This window comes from Phlebotomus papatasi, chromosome 2 (assembly GCF_024763615.1).
Source record: "Phlebotomus papatasi isolate M1 chromosome 2, Ppap_2.1, whole genome shotgun sequence".
Taxonomy (NCBI): Eukaryota; Metazoa; Arthropoda; class Insecta; order Diptera; family Psychodidae; genus Phlebotomus; species Phlebotomus papatasi.
This window is the reverse complement of record NC_077223.1, coordinates 42,419,854-42,443,140: the sequence shown is the minus strand read 5'-3', so window position 1 is coordinate 42,443,140 and position 23,287 is coordinate 42,419,854. Positions and strand designations below refer to the sequence as shown.

The window sequence follows — 23,287 nt, the reverse complement described above, 5'->3', positions numbered from 1 at the left end:
CCGTCAAAGTCTCCCAGATCCTCATCCCAACTTCCAGAATCCCCATTTTGCATGTATTTGGAAGTTAGGTAGCTGGTCAGCACCAGCAAAAACTTACTCAATGATTTCAGTGCAGGATGATAGTGGGATAGATACCGAATCTGGTGCACCACATGAGAATTCCCAGTCAACCGTCAAAGTCTCCCAGATCCTCATCCCAACTTCCAGAATCCCCATTTTGCATGTATTTGGAAGTTAGGTAGCTGGTCAGCACCAGCAAAAACTTACTCAATGATTTCAGTGCAGGATGATAGTGGGATAGATAACGAATCTGGTGCACCACATGAGAATTCCCAGTCAACCGTCAAAGTCTCCCAGATCCTCATCCCAACTTCCAGAATCCCCATTTTGCATGTATTTGGAAGTTAGGTAGCTGGTCAGCACCAGCAAAAACTTACTCAATGATTTCAGTGCAGGATGATAGTGGGATAGATACCGAATCTGGTGCACCACATGAGAATTCCCAGTCAACCGTCAAAGTCTCCCAGATCCTCATCCCAACTTCCAGAATCCCCATTTTGCATGTATTTGGAAGTTAGGTAGCTGGTCAGCACCAGCAAAAACTTACTCAATGATTTCAGTGCAGGATGATAGTGGGATAGATACCGAATCTGGTGCACCACATGAGAATTCCCAGTCAACCGTCAAAGTCTCCCAGATCCTCATCCCAACTTCCAGAATCCCCATTTTGTATGTATTTGGAAGTTAGGTAGCTGGTCAGCACCAGCAAAAACTTACTCAATGATTTTAATGCAGGATGATAGTGGGATAGATACCGAATCTGGTGCACCACATGAGAATTCCCAGTCAACCGTCAAAGTCTCCCAGATCCTCATCCCAACTTCCAGAATCCCCATTTTGTATGTATTTGGAAGTTAGGTAGCTGGTCAGCACCAGCAAAAACTTACTCAATGATTTTAATGCAGGATGATAGTGGGATAGATACCGAATCTGGTGCACCACATGAGAATTCCCAGTCAACCGTCAAAGTCTCCCAGATCCTCATCCCAACTTCCAGAATCCCCATTTTGCATGTAAGCATTTTGGAAGTTAGGTAGCTGGTCAGCACCAGCAAAAACTTACTCAATGATTTCAGTGCAGGATGATAGTGGGATAGATACCGAATCTGGTGCACCACATGAGAATTCCCAGTCAACCGTCAAAGTCTCCCAGATCCTCATCCCAACTTCCAGAATCCCCATTTTGTATGTATTTGGAAGTTAGGTAGCTGGTCAGCACCAGCAAAAACTTACTCAATGATTTCAGTGCAGGATGATAGTGGGATAGATACCGAATCTGGAGCACCACATGGGAATTCCCAGTCAACCGTCAAAGTCTCCCAGATCCTCATCCCAACTTCCAGAATCCCCATTTTGTATGTATTTGGAAGTTAGGTAGCTGGTCAGTAGGGTGTTTCAAAAAAAATAGATTCTTTTGGCCCGGCCGGAAAATTGTTCTATATGATGAGACAATAAAATGCTTCTTAGACAAGAATAAGTTTGGACGCTGTTTAGAGGTTCCTCAACGGCAATCTTTGTAGTGAAAAATCACGAAAATTCACAAATTCGCCAGGAATAAATTTCTCTGCGGAAGACTTTCTTCTCAATATTTTAGAGGAACATTGCTCATTTAGTGGACAATGTTTTTGCAAAATTTCATTGAAATCGGATAAGAAATAGATTTTTAAAAAAAAATTGGTAAGTTCAAAATGTTCAGAAATTAAAATGTACCAACTCACATATTCGCTTCTAATTCATGTTCTAGTGATCAGAAATTAATCAATGAGGGCTTGTTGGAAAGCTATTGAGTTATCCTACAAATTTAAGAACATATCAACTATCAATTGGAATTCTTTAAGGGGTCTCCTTAACTCTTTCGTCTCTTTTGGGACCCAAAGCAGCATATGAATGTTCTGTGAAAAACAATGTTTTTTTTTTTAATTATTATTTAGAACTGAGAAAAATCCGATTCTTGTGGATGATTTACAAACTATAATAATGTCAAAATGTAAGATATTTTTTGTAGGACCTCAATTATTTTCTGAGCTTAGATATTTTTGATTAAAAAATTATGAAATTGACTTGCAGCATATGCTGCGTGCGGTCCGAAAAAAGTTAATATCTATTTACAAAGGAAATTTCTTGATGAAAATTCTGGCGTTCCAAAAATGTTCATTTCTTTTTTTTGGTTCTCTTTTTAAACTGCTCTATATAAATAAAGAGTAAAAAATGGCCTTCAAGTTGGTTAAAAAATCAGGAAAATATGAAGATTGTCAAGAAATAAATTTTTATACTGGAACCCAAACAAAATATTTAAGAAGTCTCTTTTTCTTCTTATAAGGAACACATAGAACAGCATTTCGTCTGTACCTAAACTCCTGCTTTGATTAATAGAAAGCCCTCATTTCAGTGATTCAGGCATGGATAGAGTCACCGGAGTCACCTTATAAAAAAAATTATATAAAAATCCAAATCTGTCCTCTTCTTTTTAGATAAATTATGTTCCACATTATTTGAAGATATCTAAAAAGAATCCCTTAATTTCTGATTGTTTTAAAATCACATCTATCGCTATTTTTATTGATTTGGATTCCTCAGGAGACCCATGAGTTAAATCAAGTACTATTCATTATCCTTAGCTCTTTTTATCTCACCAAAACACAATAAAAGCAGAAAATACCTAAAATTTAGGTATTTTCTAAATAAAATTCGGTAAATTTACCGAAAAACTTAGATTTTTCATGATATTTTTTTGTGTTTAGCTAAATCGCAAAATTCTTTTCTCAATTTTTTTATTGATATTTTTTTGCCATAAAACTCCATTTTTTCTTGCTTCTACTTTGTTTTCGCTTCAGCCCAAATCACAAAATCCTTTCCTCCTGACACATTTTTTTAGCCTTCAATAGACTTTCACGTAAATTTTTCACGAAGCTTTTTTTAATTTACCCAAGTAGCGAAATTTTCTTTTTTCGTTTTTAATTTTTTTTTTGACCCTGTTTTTATAGACTTAAAACACAAAATCCTTTCCTCGTAAGACCAGTCCCTGACACATTTTTTTAGCCCTCAATAGACTTTCACGTAAATTTTTCACGAAGCTTTTTTTAATTTACCCAAGTAGCGAAATTTTCTTTTTTTTTTTTGTTTTTAATTTTTTTTGACCCTGTTTTTACATAGACTTAAAGCACAAAATCCTTTCCTCCTAAGACCTCTCCTTGACATTTTTTTTTTGCTCCCAAAATACTTAGATTTTTCACGATTCTTCGAATTCACTCAAAATGCAAAATTCTCTACACTAAATTTTCTCTTTGACATTTATTTTTTTTCGACATTGTTTTTGCTTCTACCTGGAGAATTCGACAAATTATTAGTTGATATAAGTCATTTAATTTAGTTATTAGAGATATTTTTCAAATTTTTCCTCTTTTTTAATTGCTTATGCAATTAATAAAGGAGCATGAATTAGTAATTATCATTCATATTTTTATGAAACAAAAGGAACTAAATAAAGGAAAATGTTCCCTTATCATTCTTATTAAGGCCAATCCATCTCACGACGACCATAGAGGTACCCTTCATGGTCTCAGATGTTTCTGAATTTTACATATGGTTAAATACACGATCAAATGCAAGATAAAAATAAATACAATACAATACAATACAATAATATACCGTTATTTTTTTTCGACCAAAAATTTTCTGGCCGGAGATACATGGCGCCAAAGGTGGCGTCTCGCGCTTCATTCGTCAAATGAGATTTTTGGCAAATATTTCAAAATGCTCTATCTCGTGAACGGGTTGAGATTTCTTCTTACTCTTTTTTTTAACTGCTCGAACTCCAAGAGAGAGCAGTTTTCACAATCGACTTTTTTTTTCAACTTTGCAACATCCTAGCTGCTAAACGGTAAGAGATATTGACTTCCAGTCTTCGGTGACCCCCTAAGAAGTCAATACATTATATCTAACTAACTTACTCAAATTACCCCCTACCCTTTCTAACCCCTCCAAAAAACATGTTTTATGACCTTGTAAAAAATTGGCCTTGACGATTTACTTCATTTTTGGATATGTTATGGAGGTAGTCCAGCTGAACATTTCGTCGTTTGACATCTATCACCGGAAAATTCGCCATCTTGAATTATTCAAGGTTGAAGCTTAATTTTCACCCGATTTGCTCAATTAATTTATTAAAAGATTAATGATTTTTTGAATTTTTTCAGAAAAGGAAAAATACCAGTTAAACTCAAAATTTTGAGTTCAATTTTTTCAGGGAGTACAGTACTCCACAATACTTATAAACAATTAACCCTTTAACGACGAGACACTTTTTACGGACTGAAAATCAACAATAAAAGTTAATCTGGGAAACATAATCAATGATAAATCTTACATCTAATCTTGGAAAGTCCAACAGAGTCTGATTCGGTATGTTTCTTGCATCTATGAATGATAGGAACGAAAATAGCCTAAAAATTTAAGTATTTTTCTGACAATACCAATGAACAATATTTTTCGCTTTAATGAAAAATATTACGTATGAGTTTTGTAGTTTTTATTGGCAAAAGGGGTTTGCTTAAAAAAATTGGAAGTATAAAAAAATGAATAAAATCAATTATGAATTTGAGAATTTAAAAATTCGCCATTTTTGAGCTTAAATATATACTACATAACAAATAGCTAGCGACTTGCAAAAAATATTCTAGATTCCTTCAACCTTCTACTTTACAATTACGTAGAGACATAAGAAAAAAATAACTTTAGGTAGTCAGGAAAAATTATTTTCTTTATGGGACACCGGTGTTCCAATCGTCCTTAAAGGGTTAAAAAATCAAAAATTTTCAATCTATCGTTTTTGAAAAAAATAATTTTTCTTATTTTCAAATAAAAATGCCTTTTATTGACAAATTTACATCTTTAAGATACATTTACGTCAGTTAAATCAGCATTTATCGTAACTTCATTTTTGCGATTTTGAGATATATACATATTAGGAATCAGCGTAATTTTGTTTATCAAACGCACTTGTGAAAAAGAAACTTTTATAAGCCCAATAAAAATTATTTTAAATAAAAATTATCGTAAGTGCCTTTAATTAACAAAAATGTATCAGAATTTGTCGTAACTTCCATTTTTGAGGAAGTTACGACAAATTTCCATACAAAATTTTCAATAATCAGCATTTGCCGTAACTTCTTTTGTTTACTTGCGTGGCTTGTAATTTGCAGCAAAATTGCAATATTTCTCAATAAAACGTTTATAAACTCTTCCAAATATCGAAAGACAGTGCGAATAGTGTAACATGAAATCATTTTTATTCAATATTTGCGAGAAAAAAGTGAGAAAAAACCCCTACCTATCTGCCATTAATTCAAAACAAAACAAGCGACGTGGCGCACAAAATTTATTCAATAAAACTTATGAAATAAAAGCTTTTAGGGACAGGGACCACAGTTTAATTGACTAATTTAGTGAAATAAGGGCACTCATTATCACTAGAGTAATTAAAATTGATATAATGTGTTTTTGAAAATTGTCGTAACTTCCAAGATCTCCATACATTGGAAGTTACGGCTTTATAAACGATGGAAGTTACGATAAAATATTATTGTGTTTCTTCTAACATATTTCTCAATATTGCAGCTTTTAAATAATTGTATAAAGATTTTCTCGAGTTAACTTACAGTTTATTAGTGCCACTTTCATTATTTTGACTCAAAAGTATCGCATTCGGGGCTCATTTTTAAGAAAAATAATATTGAATTGAAAATTTCGTCTCCTGAAAAGTTGTCAAAAGGAAGTTACGACAAATGCTGATTTAACTGACGATTTAACACACGTGTTAAAATGTTGAATTTCTTTTAACCTAGAATTAAAAACAAATTTCATTTTACAAATCAGGTGAAAATTAAGCTTTAACCTTGAATAACCTTGAATTCAAAAATGAAGGAAATCGTCAGGGCCAATTTTTTGCAAAATTAGAAAAACCTCATTTTTTACCTATTTTTGGGGGATAGGGAACTCATGAAGGGGGAGGGGGTAAAAACAAAGAGATTACTTTCGAGATAATGTTGTTTGAGGAGGGGTCACCGAAGACTGGAAGTTGATATCTCTTACCGTTTGAATTTTATATGAGACAAAAGACTGAGAAAGTGCAAAAAACAGTATTTTTAAAATAAGGCTATTACAGTTACTTTCCCGATCTATCACCGATTGTGACCGATGCAGTCGGGTTCAGAATTAACAGATCTTTCAAAAATGTCCAAATTTGTCCAAATGCGTTGAAAATTAGGCCCTCCAAGGTGGTTGACCTTTGACCTTGAATAATTCAAGATGGCGAATTTTCCGGTGATAGATGTCAAACGACGAAATGTTCAGCTGGACTACCTCCATAACATATCCAAAAATGAAGTAAATCGTCAAGGCCAATTTTTTACAAGGTCATAAAACATGTTTTTTGGAGGGGTTAGAAAGGGTAGGGGGTAATTTGAGTAAGTTAGTTAGATATAATGTATTGACTTCTTAGGGGGTCACCGAAGACTGGAAGTCAATATCTCTTACCGTTTAGCAGCTAGGATGTTGCAAAGTTGAAAAAAAAAGTCGATTGTGAAAACTGCTCTCTCTTGGAGTTCGAGCAGTTAAAAAAAAGAAGAAGAAATCTCAACCCGTTCACGAGATAGAGCATTTTGAAATATTTGCCAAAAATCTCATTTGACGAATGAAGCGCGAGACGCCACCTTTGGCGCCATGTATCTCCGGCCAGAAAATTTTTGGTCGAAAAAAAATAACGGTATATTATTGTATTGTATTGTATTGTATTTATTTTTATCTTGCATTTGATCGTGTATTTAACCATATGTAAAATTCAGAAACATCTGAGACCATGAAGGGTACCTCTATGGTCGTCGTGAGATGGATTGGCCTTAATAAGAATGATAAGGGAACATTTTCCTTTATTTAGTTCCTTTTGTTTCATAAAAATATGAATGATAATTACTAATTCATGCTCCTTTATTAATTGCATAAGCAATTAAAAAAGAGGAAAAATTTGAAAAATATCTCTAATAACTAAATTAAATGACTTATATCAACTAATAATTTGTCGAATTCTCCAGGTAGAAGCAAAAACAATGTCGAAAAAAAATAAATGTCAAAGAGAAAATTTAGTGTAGAGAATTTTGCATTTTGAGTGAATTCGAAGAATCGTGAAAAATCTAAGTATTTTGGGAGCAAAAAAAAAATGTCAAGGAGAGGTCTTAGGAGGAAAGGATTTTGTGCTTTAAGTCTATGTAAAAACAGGGTCAAAAAAAATTAAAAACAAAAAAAAAAGAAAATTTCGCTACTTGGGTAAATTAAAAAAAGCTTCGTGAAAAATTTACGTGAAAGTCTATTGAGGGCTAAAAAAATGTGTCAGGGACTGGTCTTACGAGGAAAGGATTTTGTGTTTTAAGTCTATAAAAACAGGGTCAAAAAAAAATTAAAAACGAAAAAAGAAAATTTCGCTACTTGGGTAAATTAAAAAAAGCTTCGTGAAAAATTTACGTGAAAGTCTATTGAAGGCTAAAAAAATGTGTCAGGAGGAAAGGATTTTGTGATTTGGGCTGAAGCGAAAACAAAGTAGAAGCAAGAAAAAATGGAGTTTTATGGCAAAAAAATATCAATAAAAAAATTGAGAAAAGAATTTTGCGATTTAGCTAAACACAAAAAAATATCATGAAAAATCTAAGTTTTTCGGTAAATTTACCGAATTTTATTTAGAAAATACCTAAATTTTAGGTATTTTCTGCTTTTATTGTGTTTTGGTGAGATAAAAAGAGCTAAGGATAATGAATAGTACTTGATTTAACTCATGGGTCTCCTGAGGAATCCAAATCAATAAAAATAGCGATAGATGTGATTTTAAAACAATCAGAAATTAAGGGATTCTTTTTAGATATCTTCAAATAATGTGGAACATAATTTATCTAAAAAGAAGAGGACAGATTTGGATTTTTATATAATTTTTTTTATAAGGTGACTCCGGTGACTCTATCCATGCCTGAATCACTGAAATGAGGGCTTTCTATTAATCAAAGCAGGAGTTTAGGTACAGACGAAATGCTGTTCTATGTGTTCCTTATAAGAAGAAAAAGAGACTTCTTAAATATTTTGTTTGGGTTCCAGTATAAAAATTTATTTCTTGACAATCTTCATATTTTCCTGATTTTTTAACCAACTTGAAGGCCATTTTTTACTCTTTATTTATATAGAGCAGTTTAAAAAGAGAACCAAAAAAAAGAAATGAACATTTTTGGAACGCCAGAATTTTCATCAAGAAATTTCCTTTGTAAATAGATATTAACTTTTTTCGGACCGCACGCAGCATATGCTGCAAGTCAATTTCATAATTTTTTAATCAAAAATATCTAAGCTCAGAAAATAATTGAGGTCCTACAAAAAATATCTTACATTTTGACATTATTATAGTTTGTAAATCATCCACAAGAATCGGATTTTTCTCAGTTCTAAATAATAATTAAAAAAAAAAAACATTGTTTTTCACAGAACATTCATATGCTGCTTTGGGTCCCAAAAGAGACGAAAGAGTTAAGGAGACCCCTTAAAGAATTCCAATTGATAGTTGATATGTTCTTAAATTTGTAGGATAACTCAATAGCTTTCCAACAAGCCCTCATTGATTAATTTCTGATCACTAGAACATGAATTAGAAGCGAATATGTGAGTTGGTACATTTTAATTTCTGAACATTTTGAACTTACCAATTTTTTTTTAAAAATCTATTTCTTATCCGATTTCAATGAAATTTTCCAAAAACATTGTCCACTAAATGAGCAATGTTCCTCTAAAATATTGAGAAGAAAGTCTTCCGCAGAGAAATTTATTCCTGGCGAATTTGTGAATTTTCGTGATTTTTCACTACAAAGATTGCCGTTGAGGAACCTCTAAACAGCGTCCAAACTTATTCTTGTCTAAGAAGCATTTTATTGTCTCATCATATAGAACAATTTTCCGGCCGGGCCAAAAGAATCTATTTTTTTTGAAACACCCTACTGACCAGCTACCTAACTTCCAAATACATACAAAATGGGGATTCTGGAAGTTGGGATGAGGATCTGGGAGACTTTGACGGTTGACTGGGAATTCTCATGTGGTGCACCAGATTCGGTATCTATCCCACTATCATCCTGCATTAAAATCATTGAGTAAGTTTTTGCTGGTGCTGACCAGCTACCTAACTTCCAAATACATACAAAATGGGGATTCTGGAAGTTGGGATGAGGATCTGGGAGACTTTGACGGTTGACTGGGAATTCTCATGTGGTGCACCAGATTCGTTATCTATCCCACTATCATCCTGCATTAAAATCATTGAGTAAGTTTTTGCTGGTGCTGACCAGCTACCTAACTTCCAAATACATACAAAATGGGGATTCTGGAAGTTGGGATGAGGATCTGGGAGACTTTGACGGTTGACTGGGAATTCTCATGTGGTGCACCAGATTCGGTATCTATCCCACTATCATCCTGCATTAAAATCATTGAGTAAGTTTTTGCTGGTGCTGACCAGCTACCTAACTTCCAAATACATACAAAATGGGGATTCTGGAAGTTGGGATGAGGATCTGGGAGACTTTGACGGTTGACTGGGAATTCTCATGTGGTGCACCAGATTCGGTATCTATCCCACTATCATCCTGCATTAAAATCATTGAGTAAGTTTTTGCTGGTGCTGACCAGCTACCTAACTTCCAAATACATACAAAATGGGGATTCTGGAAGTTGGGATGAGGATCTGGGAGACTTTGACGGTTGACTGGGAATTCTCATGTGGTGCACCAGATTCGGTATCTATCCCACTATCATCCTGCACTGAAATCATTGAGTAAGTTTTTGCTGGTGCTGACCAGCTACCTAACTTCCAAATACATGCAAAATGGGGATTCTGGAAGTTGGGATGAGGATCTGGGAGACTTTGACGGTTGACTGGGAATTCTCATGTGGTGCACCAGATTCGGTATCTATCCCACTATCATCCTGCACTGAAATCATTGAGTAAGTTTTTGCTGGTGCTGACCAGCTACCTAACTTCCAAATACATGCAAAATGGGGATTCTGGAAGTTGGGATGAGGATCTGGGAGACTTTGACGGTTGACTGGGAATTCTCATGTGGTGCACCAGATTCGTTATCTATCCCACTATCATCCTGCACTGAAATCATTGAGTAAGTTTTTGCTGGTGCTGACCAGCTACCTAACTTCCAAATACATGCAAAATGGGGATTCTGGAAGTTGGGATGAGGATCTGGGAGACTTTGACGGTTGACTGGGAATTCTCATGTGGTGCACCAGATTCGGTATCTATCCCACTATCATCCTGCACTGAAATCATTGAGTAAGTTTTTGCTGGTGCTGACCAGCTACCTAACTTCCAAAATGCTTACATGCAAAATGGGGATTCTGGAAGTTGGGATGAGGATCTGGGAGACTTTGACGGTTGACTGGGAATTCTCATGTGGTGCACCAGATTCGTTATCTATCCCACTATCATCCTGCATTAAAATCATTGAGTAAGTTTTTGCTGGTGCTGACCAGCTACCTAACTTCCAAATACATGCAAAATGGGGATTCTGGAAGTTGGGATGAGGATCTGGGAGACTTTGACGGTTGACTGGGAATTCTCATGTGGTGCACCAGATTCGGTATCTATCCCACTATCATCCTGCACTGAAATCATTGAGTAAGTTTTTGCTGGTGCTGACCAGCTACCTAACTTCCAAATACATGCAAAATGGGGATTCTGGAAGTTGGGATGAGGATCTGGGAGACTTTGACGGTTGACTGGGAATTCTCATGTGGTGCACCAGATTCGTTATCTTTCCCACTATCATCCTGCACTGAAATCATTGAGTAAGTTTTTGCTGGTGCTGACCAGCTACCTAACTTCCAAATACATACAAAATGGGGATTCTGGAAGTTGGGATGAGGATCTGGGAGACTTTGACGGTTGACTGGGAATTCTCATGTGGTGCACCAGATTCGGTATCTATCCCACTATCATCCTGCATTAAAATCATTGAGTAAGTTTTTGCTGGTGCTGACCAGCTACCTAACTTCCAAATACATACAAAATGGGGATTCTGGAAGTTGGGATGAGGATCTGGGAGACTTTGACGGTTGACTGGGAATTCTCATGTGGTGCACCAGATTCGGTATCTATCCCACTATCATCCTGCATTAAAATCATTGAGTAAGTTTTTGCTGGTGCTGACCAGCTACCTAACTTCCAAAATGCTTACATACAAAATGGAGATTGTGGAAGTTGGGATGAGGATCTGGGAGACTTTGACGGTTGACTGGGAATTCTCATGTGGTGCACCAGATTCGGTATCTATCCCACTATCATCCTGCATTAAAATCATTGAGTAAGTTTTTGCTGGTGCTGACCAGCTACCTAACTTCCAAAATGCTTACATACAAAATGGAGATTCTGGAAGTTGGGATGAGGATCTGGGAGACTTTGACGGTTGACTGGGAATTCTCATGTGGTGCACCAGATTCGGTATCTATCCCACTATCATCCTGCACTGAAATCATTGAGTAAGTTTTTGCTGGTGCTGACCAGCTACCTAACTTCCAAATACATACAAAATGGGGATTCTGGAAGTTGGGATGAGGATCTGGGAGACTTTGACGGTTGACTGGGAATTCTCATGTGGTGCACCAGATTCGGTATCTATCCCACTATCATCCTGCATTAAAATCATTGAGTAAGTTTTTGCTGGTGCTGACCAGCTACCTAACTTCCAAATACATACAAAATGGGGATTCTGGAAGTTGGGATGAGGATCTGGGAGACTTTGACGGTTGACTGGGAATTCTCATGTGGTGCACCAGATTCGGTATCTATCCCACTATCATCCTGCATTAAAATCATTGAGTAAGTTTTTGCTGGTGCTGACCAGCTACCTAACTTCCAAAATGCTTACATACAAAATGGAGATTGTGGAAGTTGGGATGAGGATCTGGGAGACTTTGACGGTTGACTGGGAATTCTCATGTGGTGCACCAGATTCGGTATCTATCCCACTATCATCCTGCATTAAAATCATTGAGTAAGTTTTTGCTGGTGCTGACCAGCTACCTAACTTCCAAAATGCTTACATACAAAATGGAGATTCTGGAAGTTGGGATGAGGATCTGGGAGACTTTGACGGTTGACTGGGAATTCTCATGTGGTGCACCAGATTCGGTATCTATCCCACTATCATCCTGCACTGAAATCATTGAGTAAGTTTTTGCTGGTGCTGACCAGCTACCTAACTTCCAAAATGCTTACATACAAAATGGAGATTGTGGAAGTTGGGATGAGGATCTGGGAGACTTTGACGGTTGACTGGGAATTCTCATGTGGTGCACCAGATTCGGTATCTATCCCACTATCATCCTGCATTAAAATCATTGAGTAAGTTTTTGCTGGTGCTGACCAGCTACCTAACTTCCAAATACATACAAAATGGGGATTCTGGAAGTTGGGATGAGGATCTGGGAGACTTTGACGGTTGACTGGGAATTCTCATGTGGTGCACCAGATTCGGTATCTATCCCACTATCATCCTGCATTAAAATCATTGAGTAAGTTTTTGCTGGTGCTGACCAGCTACCTAACTTCCAAATACATACAAAATGGGGATTCTGGAAGTTGGGATGAGGATCTGGGAGACTTTGACGGTTGACTGGGAATTCTCATGTGGTGCACCAGATTCGGTATCTATCCCACTATCATCCTGCATTAAAATCATTGAGTAAGTTTTTGCTGGTGCTGACCAGCTACCTAACTTCCAAAATGCTTACATACAAAATGGAGATTCTGGAAGTTGGGATGAGGATCTGGGAGACTTTGACGGTTGACTGGGAATTCTCATGTGGTGCACCAGATTCGGTATCTATCCCACTATCATCCTGCATTAAAATCATTGAGTAAGTTTTTGCTGGTGCTGACCAGCTACCTAACTTCCAAATACATACAAAATGGGGATTCTGGAAGTTGGGATGAGGATCTGGGAGACTTTGACGGTTGACTGGGAATTCTCATGTGGTGCACCAGATTCGGTATCTATCCCACTATCATCCTGCATTAAAATCATTGAGTAAGTTTTTGCTGGTGCTGACCAGCTACCTAACTTCCAAATACATACAAAATGGGGATTCTGGAAGTTGGGATGAGGATCTGGGAGACTTTGACGGTTGACTGGGAATTCTCATGTGGTGCACCAGATTCGGTATCTATCCCACTATCATCCTGCATTAAAATCATTGAGTAAGTTTTTGCTGGTGCTGACCAGCTACCTAACTTCCAAAATGCTTACATACAAAATGGAGATTCTGGAAGTTGGGATGAGGATCTGGGAGACTTTGACGGTTGACTGGGAATTCTCATGTGGTGCACCAGATTCGGTATCTATCCCACTATCATCCTGCATTAAAATCATTGAGTAAGTTTTTGCTGGTGCTGACCAGCTACCTAACTTCCAAATACATACAAAATGGGGATTCTGGAAGTTGGGATGAGGATCTGGGAGACTTTGACGGTTGACTGGGAATTCTCATGTGGTGCACCAGATTCGGTATCTATCCCACTATCATCCTGCATTAAAATCATTGAGTAAGTTTTTGCTGGTGCTGACCAGCTACCTAACTTCCAAAATGCTTACATACAAAATGGGGATTCTGGAAGTTGGGATGAGGATCTGGGAGACTTTGACGGTTGACTGGGAATTCTCATGTGGTGCATCAGATTCGGTATCTATCCCACTATCATCCTGCACTGAAATCATTGAGTAAGTTTTTACGGTTCGTGGCCAAACCCCCAACTTCCATTTTGCCTGCATACCAAATAAACTTCCTAGAGCAAATATTATATATAAAATTCTCAATATTGTGGTCTGGATCAATTTTTTTATTCCCTAATATTTATTCTTATATATTTTTTTAAGTATTTTAATTATATTATGAAATTAAATATCTTTTTTCACTTCTTTTTGTGGAGGTATTTTATTCTGTATTAACTGTCATTTTGAAATTGCTCAGTTGTGCTGTTTTTGGGTATGATTTTTGAGTTGGGTAAAAATTTCAGGGTAGTCGCGAATTTTGTGCATTTTTTCTTGAACTTGGGCAGAGTTTTTCCAACACAGGTCAGTCCCTTTGGAAGATGGCATACCATCCATGTCCAGAGTCAGACTACACAGACTCTGATTCTGAGTTTGATTTTGCTTTTCCAAAAGTAAGTAAATGTATTTTTCAGCTTTCATTTTCAAGTCTCATTGACTCTCTGTGATCTTTCCAGGCAACAGTTCCTCGAGAGATTCCTAGCAAAAGTGCCAAGGAAATCTTTCTGGAAACTCTGGAGAATGCACTGAGGGATGGAGACCTTGAAACTGTGAAGAAATGTTTTGAAGATGAAGAACAATCATTCGGAGTTGATGAGGCATTTCCCAGGAGTAATTGGACACCTTTATTCTGGGCCTGTCATGTTGGGAGTTTGCCATGTGTCCAGTTTCTTGTGGAGACATTGGGAGCTGATGTACATTTGATGGGTGAATCTATGAGACCTCTGTTAATGGCTTGTAATTCGGAGAATCGTGATCAGGAAGCTGTATTGAAAATCGTGGAATTGCTGATGGAAAAAGGAGCTTCTGCTGCGGTATCTGACAGATATGGCTTCACACCACTCATGTATGCCTGTCAGAGGGGTCACTTGTCCGTTGTCCTGAAGCTCCTGCAAATCACTGATCCAGAAATAATCGATAGCTCCGGAAGAACTGCCCTTTTTCATGCAATCGAATGGAAGCAGAAGGAAGTTGTAATAGCTTTGTTGGAGCATGGAGTATGCAAGGATATTGTAGATTTCAAGGGCTTCACGCCAAAACGTCTTGCAGAATTCTGTGGCCATACTGAGATCCTAGATCTCATTCCACGAAGCAGAATTGCCATTGACATTCCCACCAATTTCCTGACATACTCAAAATTGGAGGATGTTGTTCCTGGTCTCGTGGGAGATTCCAAAGTTCCCGCATATTTTCCAGACCTCAAAACTATCCTCTTTGGCATGGACTGTGATCAGCTGCTGCCCATCTTTGCTCTCCGCAGCGTCAGCCTCGAGGATTTTCTCTCAGCCGATGAAGTGCAGCTCAAGGAGTGGGGCATAAAACTGCCATTCCAGAGAAAGAAAATCCTGAGGGGCATCTTTCTCTTTCACATGCGCGAGTGGAAGACGACCAGTGTGCCTCAATTTAAGAAAGAAGACAAGATTGACATGCTTGATCTCTTCCGGATAAGTGCGAGTAATCTCAAGCACTTGGTCGTTCTTAAGGCTACTCAAAGACACATCAAGAATGCCATGGAGATGAAGTTACAGGCACCAGATGCACAAACTGTGGCAAGATGTAGATACGCTATACATCAGCTCATTGAAGCCGTATCCATCCTCAAGGACAGGATCACATATGTAAGTGCAAGAATTTTAATTCTTCAATTTTTTTTCTGTAGTGAAAAGTGAAAAATATCACGTAAAAATTTCCAAGACTAGGGGAAACCGGGGAAAAATATACAGAGATGTTAAATAATAAATCCTTTTATTCCCTGATAATATAAGTCTTATCCAAGATTTTTTTCCAGAGGCTGTAAAGTTTTATTTGCATTTTAATTTACTTAACTGTTCCCTATTTGGCAGATTTCAGAAATAAATTGTCCGAATTGCATGATATTTCCAATATTTTTTTTCATGTATTTTTGTAATGAAACATTCGCTTATAATAATTCTTGATAAAATTAATAAAATAAAAAAAAATCTTGAAATAAGTTCTTGATAAATTAGCCAATAACTTCTTGGAGTGTTCAACTATAAACACTTCTTAAAAATCATATTGATTCTTTCAGAGATTGACACTACATTGTCTTTCATGGTATTTTGTGTTGCTCGCAAGAATTATAGCGTTAAGGTGAAAACTGTGCGCAACATACGCGAATTCGCGGAATTTGTCCAAAATGATATCGAAATCTATTAATGAAAAATGTCTTAAAATATTCTGTATCAATATTATTATTTCCGAAAAACCTTTTATATATTTTAAAAGAATGTTTAATAAATGTAATATCAATTATTAAAAGTTTTTTTTCGTGGAAACACGGAGAAATAGCGAGTCTCACAGATTTTCCTTCTAAAGTGTTAAAGGGGCTTGACACTACATAGTTTATAAAAGTATTTTGTGTTGCTCGCAAGAATTATAGCGTTAAGGTGAAAACTGTGCGCAACATACGCGAATTCGCGGAACTTGTCCAAAAAGATATCGAAATCTATCAATGAAAAATTCTTAAAATATTCTGTATCAACATTATTATTTCTGAAAAACCTTTTATATATTTTAAAAGAATGTTTAATAAATGTAGTTTCATTTAAAAGTGTTTTTTCGCGGAAACACGGAAGAATAGCGAGTCTCACAGATTTTCCTTCTAAAGTGTTAAAGGGATTGACACTACATAGTCTATAAAAGTATTTTGTGTTGCTCGCAAGAATTATAGCCTTAAGGTGAAAACTCGGCGCAACACAGACGCGGTAACTTCCGCAACCAATTACACGAGTTTTACTCAGAAAGATAACGAAACCTATCCATTGAATAATGTATATAAAATGTATTGAATCAATTTTAAGATAATTTTCTCATATAATTAAAAGAAAATTTAATTATTAAATACCAAAACGGGATTTTTCCTATAGATCTATAGATTACGCGGTAAATTAAGAAATTCCATAGATTTTTCGTAAGGCTTCTCGTTCAAGGTCTGCAATTGCTTTTACAAAGTTGCATCAAATTGAAACTTTTTGGGATGTCATATTTTCGTCAATTTATGAACAATTGCAGTTATCTAAGGAAGTAATAAGATGAATAAGATAATTGTAATAGTTCACTATGTTACGGTCTGGTGGAGTGCAATATCTGGTGAAAACGGATTAAAACCTCTTTTCGCTTCTTTCAATTTTTATTCTCAGCTCAGAATAAAATAGCGTATAAAAATTGAAACAAGCGAAAAGAGGTCTTAATCCGTTTTCACCAGTAATATTAAGGTATTTAATACCTATTGAATAAATTCTAACAGTTCTAACATGATTGTTTTGCCAATTGCGGCGCCCAAAGCAAGAGTGGCCTCCTTTGCATGCATTTTCCTATTAAAATGCTTCATTCTTTATCTGAGAAAGAGTTTCTAGTTTCAGACAGTACGTGAGGGGCAGTTCCGTGCAAAGTTATTCAGCATTTTTCTGTGACCAATAATAAATTATTTCAATTAAAAACAATTTTAAATCTTAATGGAAAAGGTTTTGTTAGCTATTTTAATCGATTAAATAGATTAAATTTCCGAAAAGTTAAATTGTTAATAATTTAATAATAATAATATTTTTTTAGAGGATAATTTTGCAAATTATTATTATATTGCAATTTCGGTAGTAGTATAAGGACTCATCAATTTAGAATGTTGGTAAATGACTGTTATACTGAAAAAGGGCAACTTATAAAGCGTTATATAGATCTTGGAACGTTAAAAAATAGTTTTGCACTAATAAAGGCAGTGCATTCACAGACGAAATTATTAAAATTGAGGAACGTATAAGGAACTGTGACAACATCTTAAGTTTCCGAACTTTTGAAAAGCCTATAACGCTTATAACTATTTAAAAGAAATCCTTTCTCGATTATATTTTTGTGTTTTAAAGCCTTATAAATTTTTGAAATAGTCATTTAAATCCATTTTGGTATCTCAAGTTTAAAATGAATGAAAATTTTGATTTCTTATGAACTGATCCATGTGTGCGTGAAGTTGCCTGATGTTTGGGGCTTTCACGCATTGTGCCATTTCCCTACAATTGACAACACTAATTTTATTATCCCCAAATCCAATTGTACTTAATTACAAGGTCAAAACAAAAAGCTGTAACTAACTGTAACTTAAAGAATATATCAAGTTTTATTTTCTGTTCATCATTTTTTTTTATAATACGATCTCTTTATCCAATTTACAATTTTAAGAGTGGAACCTCCTACCCCATTCTACTCTATGGGGGAAGCTTTGATCGTTCGCACATACGCTACCTTCAGATACTTCATATTTCTCCCATATTCCTTTATGAATCTCACATATGGCTATATATTGTAATAGCTAACCTTAAATCCCATCTTTCCTGAAAAAATTGAGAGTCTAATCCTTTTTTCCTAGTTTCAGGAAACAAAAAATAAAAACAGGTCCAAAACTGTAATTTTGCTGTGCAATATTTCATACGATTGTGCAGAATTAATATCACTTTTCTGAAAAACTACTATCACAAAGGGTAGAAGGGTTATTAGGAATCAGATTTATGTAAAAATCTTTTAGGCTGAACAGGCACTTTTTGTGGGTGGAACAAAATTCACAAACTTGACTCAGATTCATCGATCGCACATAGAAGACTGCTTCTTTCAGATATTTTCCAGGAAACTTCATTTTAGATACGATCCCTCATATTCACATCTATTGTAATCTACCGATTTGATCCACCACTAAAAAGGAAAACTTAAAAATCGTAAAGCTGATAAACAAGAAGTAATTTGACTCAAATAGGCTGCAGTTGAGTAATTATTAAGCAATTTTGCATTTCTTTGATATAAAAATATTTTTCAAGCTTGCACAAACTGAATGTGCAATGAAAGAATCACATCTGCAATAAGCTCATACAGTTTACAACTGGTTTTTTGACAATCTTTGACATAACCTCACTATTGTGTTGTTTTGCATGACAAGGAAAATAAATTGCGTCCGTAAGAAGATGTTTTGTGAAAATTTTAGCTTGTTCACCTGCTGAAGCTCAATATCTGTGCTAAATCCCGATTCCTGCAGCTGCAGGAACAGAGAAATCTTCAATGATGCGCATTCAAACGTTTTTGTGCATATCCGGCTCCGTGGAGGAATGGTGGAATCTTGTGTGGTCTTCTCGCTTGCAGAGTTTTAGTCAATTTTTAGCTTTAAAAACTTATTGATTCGTGTAAATTTGGTGATATTTGGACTTTTTAAGAAAGTATTCATCAGATTTAACCGTTTCCGGAGTGAAATTCTCGTAGAACCAATCAAAAAAATGGTTTTTAATGTCAATAAAACATCTCTCAGAAAAGTTCCAAAAAAGTGATATTAAAATGTTTTATTCTATATAAAAATGGTTTAATCAAGTAGATTAGAGTTCCCTTTAAACAATGATGTGCAACTTTTAGTGTCCGGTGCAAAATTTACGGTGAAAATGGGGTGTTCAATGATGGCGTGAATCGTGTGCGATAATAGAAACTTGATTCATCTATCGGATAAATCGCCATTAAATTTTCATTTTCCTCTGGAGGAAAATCTAAGGATTTCCTGGAATTTTGTTTGGTGGGATTATAAACCTTATAAGTAAGACATTTTTTTGGCATAGTTGGAGAATCCATACAGTTTGCATGGTAGTCAGAAAAAATCACTGAACTTGAACATCATTTTTGTATGCGAAAGTTCAAAGCCTCCCAGAGATTTGCCTTTGGCTTTTTTTCGGAATTCTTCAATTTTAAATGCAAGAAAAAGGGTCGATTTTCCATCCAGCATCGGTACGCGTATCACCAAAGTATGTTATTAAAATATTTTTGCTTGCTTTCAAACTGATTTTTTTTTAAATTAATAATACAATTTTTTTCTTTTAATCTATAATTAATTTTTGTCCATGATTGATTTGTCATGATTTTCCGCATTTTTCACGTTATGCTTAATAAAGTTATGATTAATACAATTACGATAAATTTGTGTCATTTAGTTCAATAATTTATATCCTTTTAAAGATAATTTAATTTGTTCTATTTGAATTTAATTCGTATTGACGAAAACCTGTGACAAGCGGTTTTCACATTTTTATCTTGCATTTAATTTCATATTTAATTTTTAATCTGTTTATAATATATTTTTTTATCGATACATAACCGGTTAGAAACAAGTTAAACACAATCAATAATTTGAAGATCTTCCCAATGGATCCAAAATTACCCATATCTATTGAAAAACGAGCTATCGTATGACAAGCTCTTTAATAATTTTTAGCTTGGAAAATCGTTATTAGGAGTGATTCAACGATATTTTTGTTTTCGCAAAAAAGGGATAGTAAAGCGTCCCAGATTTGCAGAACGCTCGAATTCACGAGATAGAACTATCCGTGAATTAACTTTTTGTACATTTTTTTTCTGTGTATCCCCGATTTATACTGTTCCAGTTCATTCAGAAATCGGAAAACTATTCTAAACTAGAAAATTGGCTGAAAAGTATAAGTGTGCATTTTAATATTTTCTTGACATTAGTAACATGCTTACGTGCAAGGTTAAAGTAAGGTTACTTAACCAATTCATTACAGAATGGAATATGGACTGGATAAGGATGGCCGGATAAGAAATATCAAGACTACCAAAAAATCCAAATTTAACCGTATCGATTGAAAAATTTTGCCCTCAATAATTCAAAATAATGAGTTTTCCGGTCATAAGTATGTACGGACGAAATTTTCGCCTGGGGCACTTCTAAAACCTCTAAAACATATCCAAAAATTATTGACAGATTTGGGCCAATTCTAAAAACAGCCAAAAATCTGGTTTTTGAGGGGAGTGAGAGGAAAACGGAAAAAATACTCTACGAGATAATGTACACTGTGATGGGGGGGGGGGGAGTCACTGAGACCAAAGGCCTATATCCTTTACTGTTAGACCTCTAGGGGAACAAACCTAGGTAAGGTGAAACAAAAAAATAATTTCCACGAAAAATGAATCAAATACTTGTAAGTACTTACCCGATTCATTACCGAACCGATAAAGACCGATGCATCCGGATTCGAAATGTCAATGTTCCCCGGGGGTGCCTCAAAAACATGTACAAAGATTATTGAAAAAGCTTGGACCAATTTTGAGAAAAACACAAAAAAAAACGTGGCTTTTGATGGGATAAAGAGTAATGGATATCTTTTGATGAACCGGAAGTTGATATCTTTTACCGTTTAAGTTCCAGGGCCCGTATCCTCCATTTTGTGAGAGAAGACTTTACGCGAGCTTCTCTCCGTGACATTTTCTCCTATTTTTCCCACCTGCCCGTTCTCCGTATCCACGAATATCGGAGAGAATCAGGTGAGATTTTCGTGTGGAACTCTTTGTGGAAATTGTTTTTTTTACATTCCGCTCGTTGTGTTTGGTCACAAAAAAAATTTAATACTGAAGTAATTATACATTCAATGAATGAATAAACCATTAAATAACATTGTTATAAACTTTGATTTATTCATCGCGACTCCTCTTAACACTTAAATGACTGCAACGGAATTTTTGCCAAATTTTTCTTTTTAATATTTTGCTACAGTAAAAAAAAACTTAAAAAAAACCCTTTGCATTTGTACTAATTCACGTATTTATACGTATGTGTATAAAGATTCTTGTGGTTTCATTTTCTTGTGGTTTTGTATAAATTTTCTGAAAATTGTCAAATATTGCTAAAATGAATTTTGAGAGATTTTTGTAACAAAAAGCCAATTTCCATTTAATTTTTCTTTTTTTAAGCGATTTGACAAGGATTATCTTCAATATTTTCACATTTTCTTGTATTTTTTTTGTGATTTTTCGAACCAATTTTCAAGCGAAAAGGCATATTAAATGTTAAGAGGTTACGAGTTTTTGCCAAGAAAAGTTTTCTAGTCGCTAATTTGGTAGTGTTTTCAGATTTGACGAGTATTTTTGTAACATTTTTGCAATACTTGAGAACCACGACAAATACATATTCATGATATTTTCGCAATGTTTAATAATCAATTCGCACTTCCGCTATTTTAATGGCAGTTTGAGGATTTTTTGATTTTTCTATTATTATAGAATTAGATATAGAATTTTATTCCCTTTCAGAATCCGGCTTTATCTATATAAGAACAAATATAAGAACTATAGTCAATTTGAGAACAAAATTGATGTTTTCCGCGGAAAATTCTAGACATTATCCGTTTTATTTTCTATTTTACATGCAGTATTTAAAGGAATTTTCTCAAATAAAAACTTTATTAACCGAAAGAAAACCGTTTCAGGTATTGTAAGTTTTTCAATAGAAAAGTTACAATTTTTCTTAGATTTTATGTCGAATATAAAAGGATAATATAGATGCGAATATCAAGAATCTCACTCATTATATTTTTTCCTAATTTAACGAAGAACATCTAAATATAAAAAATAAAAAAAAATGTTTAAAATATTTGTTTTGTTGGTTCTTGAGATTTAACAATTTCAATTCAACTTACTAAAGAAGAACCTTTTCCTGATAAACTTCCTATAAATTATGCGATCTTTTTTCTCCGGTTTTATTTAAAACAAAAATTAAGTATTTTAAAGAGTTCACGGCCAAGTAAACTGCTAAAAATCTGTTCAATTTCGTATTTATTAAGAATATAAATAGGTTATTCAAAGATCTAATCGTTAAATGACCACAACCGTTTTCTTATTCACGAGAGCTGAAACAAAATAAAACTAAAATAATAATAATTTGGAAAATTATTGGTATCAAACATTAAAATTCCTGCCCAGTTTATTAAGAAAAACACTTCATTGAAATTTATTATAAATAGTAGGTGAGATTGTTAAGAATCTCACCTAATATACGGAAACTGTATTTATTAAGTGAAATAATCATTTAAAAACAATTTAAAACTTAAAAAAACGCGATATTTTATTTTATTTGCTTATTTTCTATGAAAATTAATCAATCTCTCACCGGGAATATCACTCGGGAATTCTCTCCGGTTTTTCATGAGAAAATTTCCAATCGAAAATTTCATGGATACCAAATACGCGAGTTCCACACGGAGAGTTGGCTTTTCCCACAAAATCAAATTCTCACATCTGGAGGATCCGGCCCCACGGTGATAAGTTACAAAAAAGCCTATTATATAATTGCTCTTTCTCTAATGTGCGGTTTTAGAGTGAAAGTGGTCGGGTAGGATCAAAGTAATGCAAAGGTTGATTTCGTTGATTTATGTAGGGGGTCTTCGAAGAATCTAAGTCACTATCCCTAATCGTTGGTACTGTACAGATGAACAAGCATCAAAAATGCTTTAACAAAAAAATCCACTCGAGGTGGGAAGTGGAAATTTCGAGGGGTTAAAAATAGAGAAATATGGTTCTTTCTTCGGAGTGCGAGCA

General features: G+C 35.0%; 1 protein-coding gene across 1 annotated transcript in view; it reads left to right on the top strand.

The window, feature by feature from the left end:
- LOC129801148 (ankyrin repeat domain-containing protein 27) overlaps window positions 1–23,287 on the top strand; it is a 28,905-nt gene that overhangs the window by 4,325 nt on the left and 1,293 nt on the right. Inside the window, exons 2-3 of the mRNA XM_055845916.1 lie at window positions 14,182–14,313; window positions 14,377–15,537. Of these exons, the coding sequence (XP_055701891.1) occupies window positions 14,242–14,313; window positions 14,377–15,537 (1,233 nt within the window). The 5' untranslated portion in view covers window positions 14,182–14,241. The remainder of the gene's footprint in view (window positions 1–14,181; window positions 14,314–14,376; window positions 15,538–23,287) is intronic.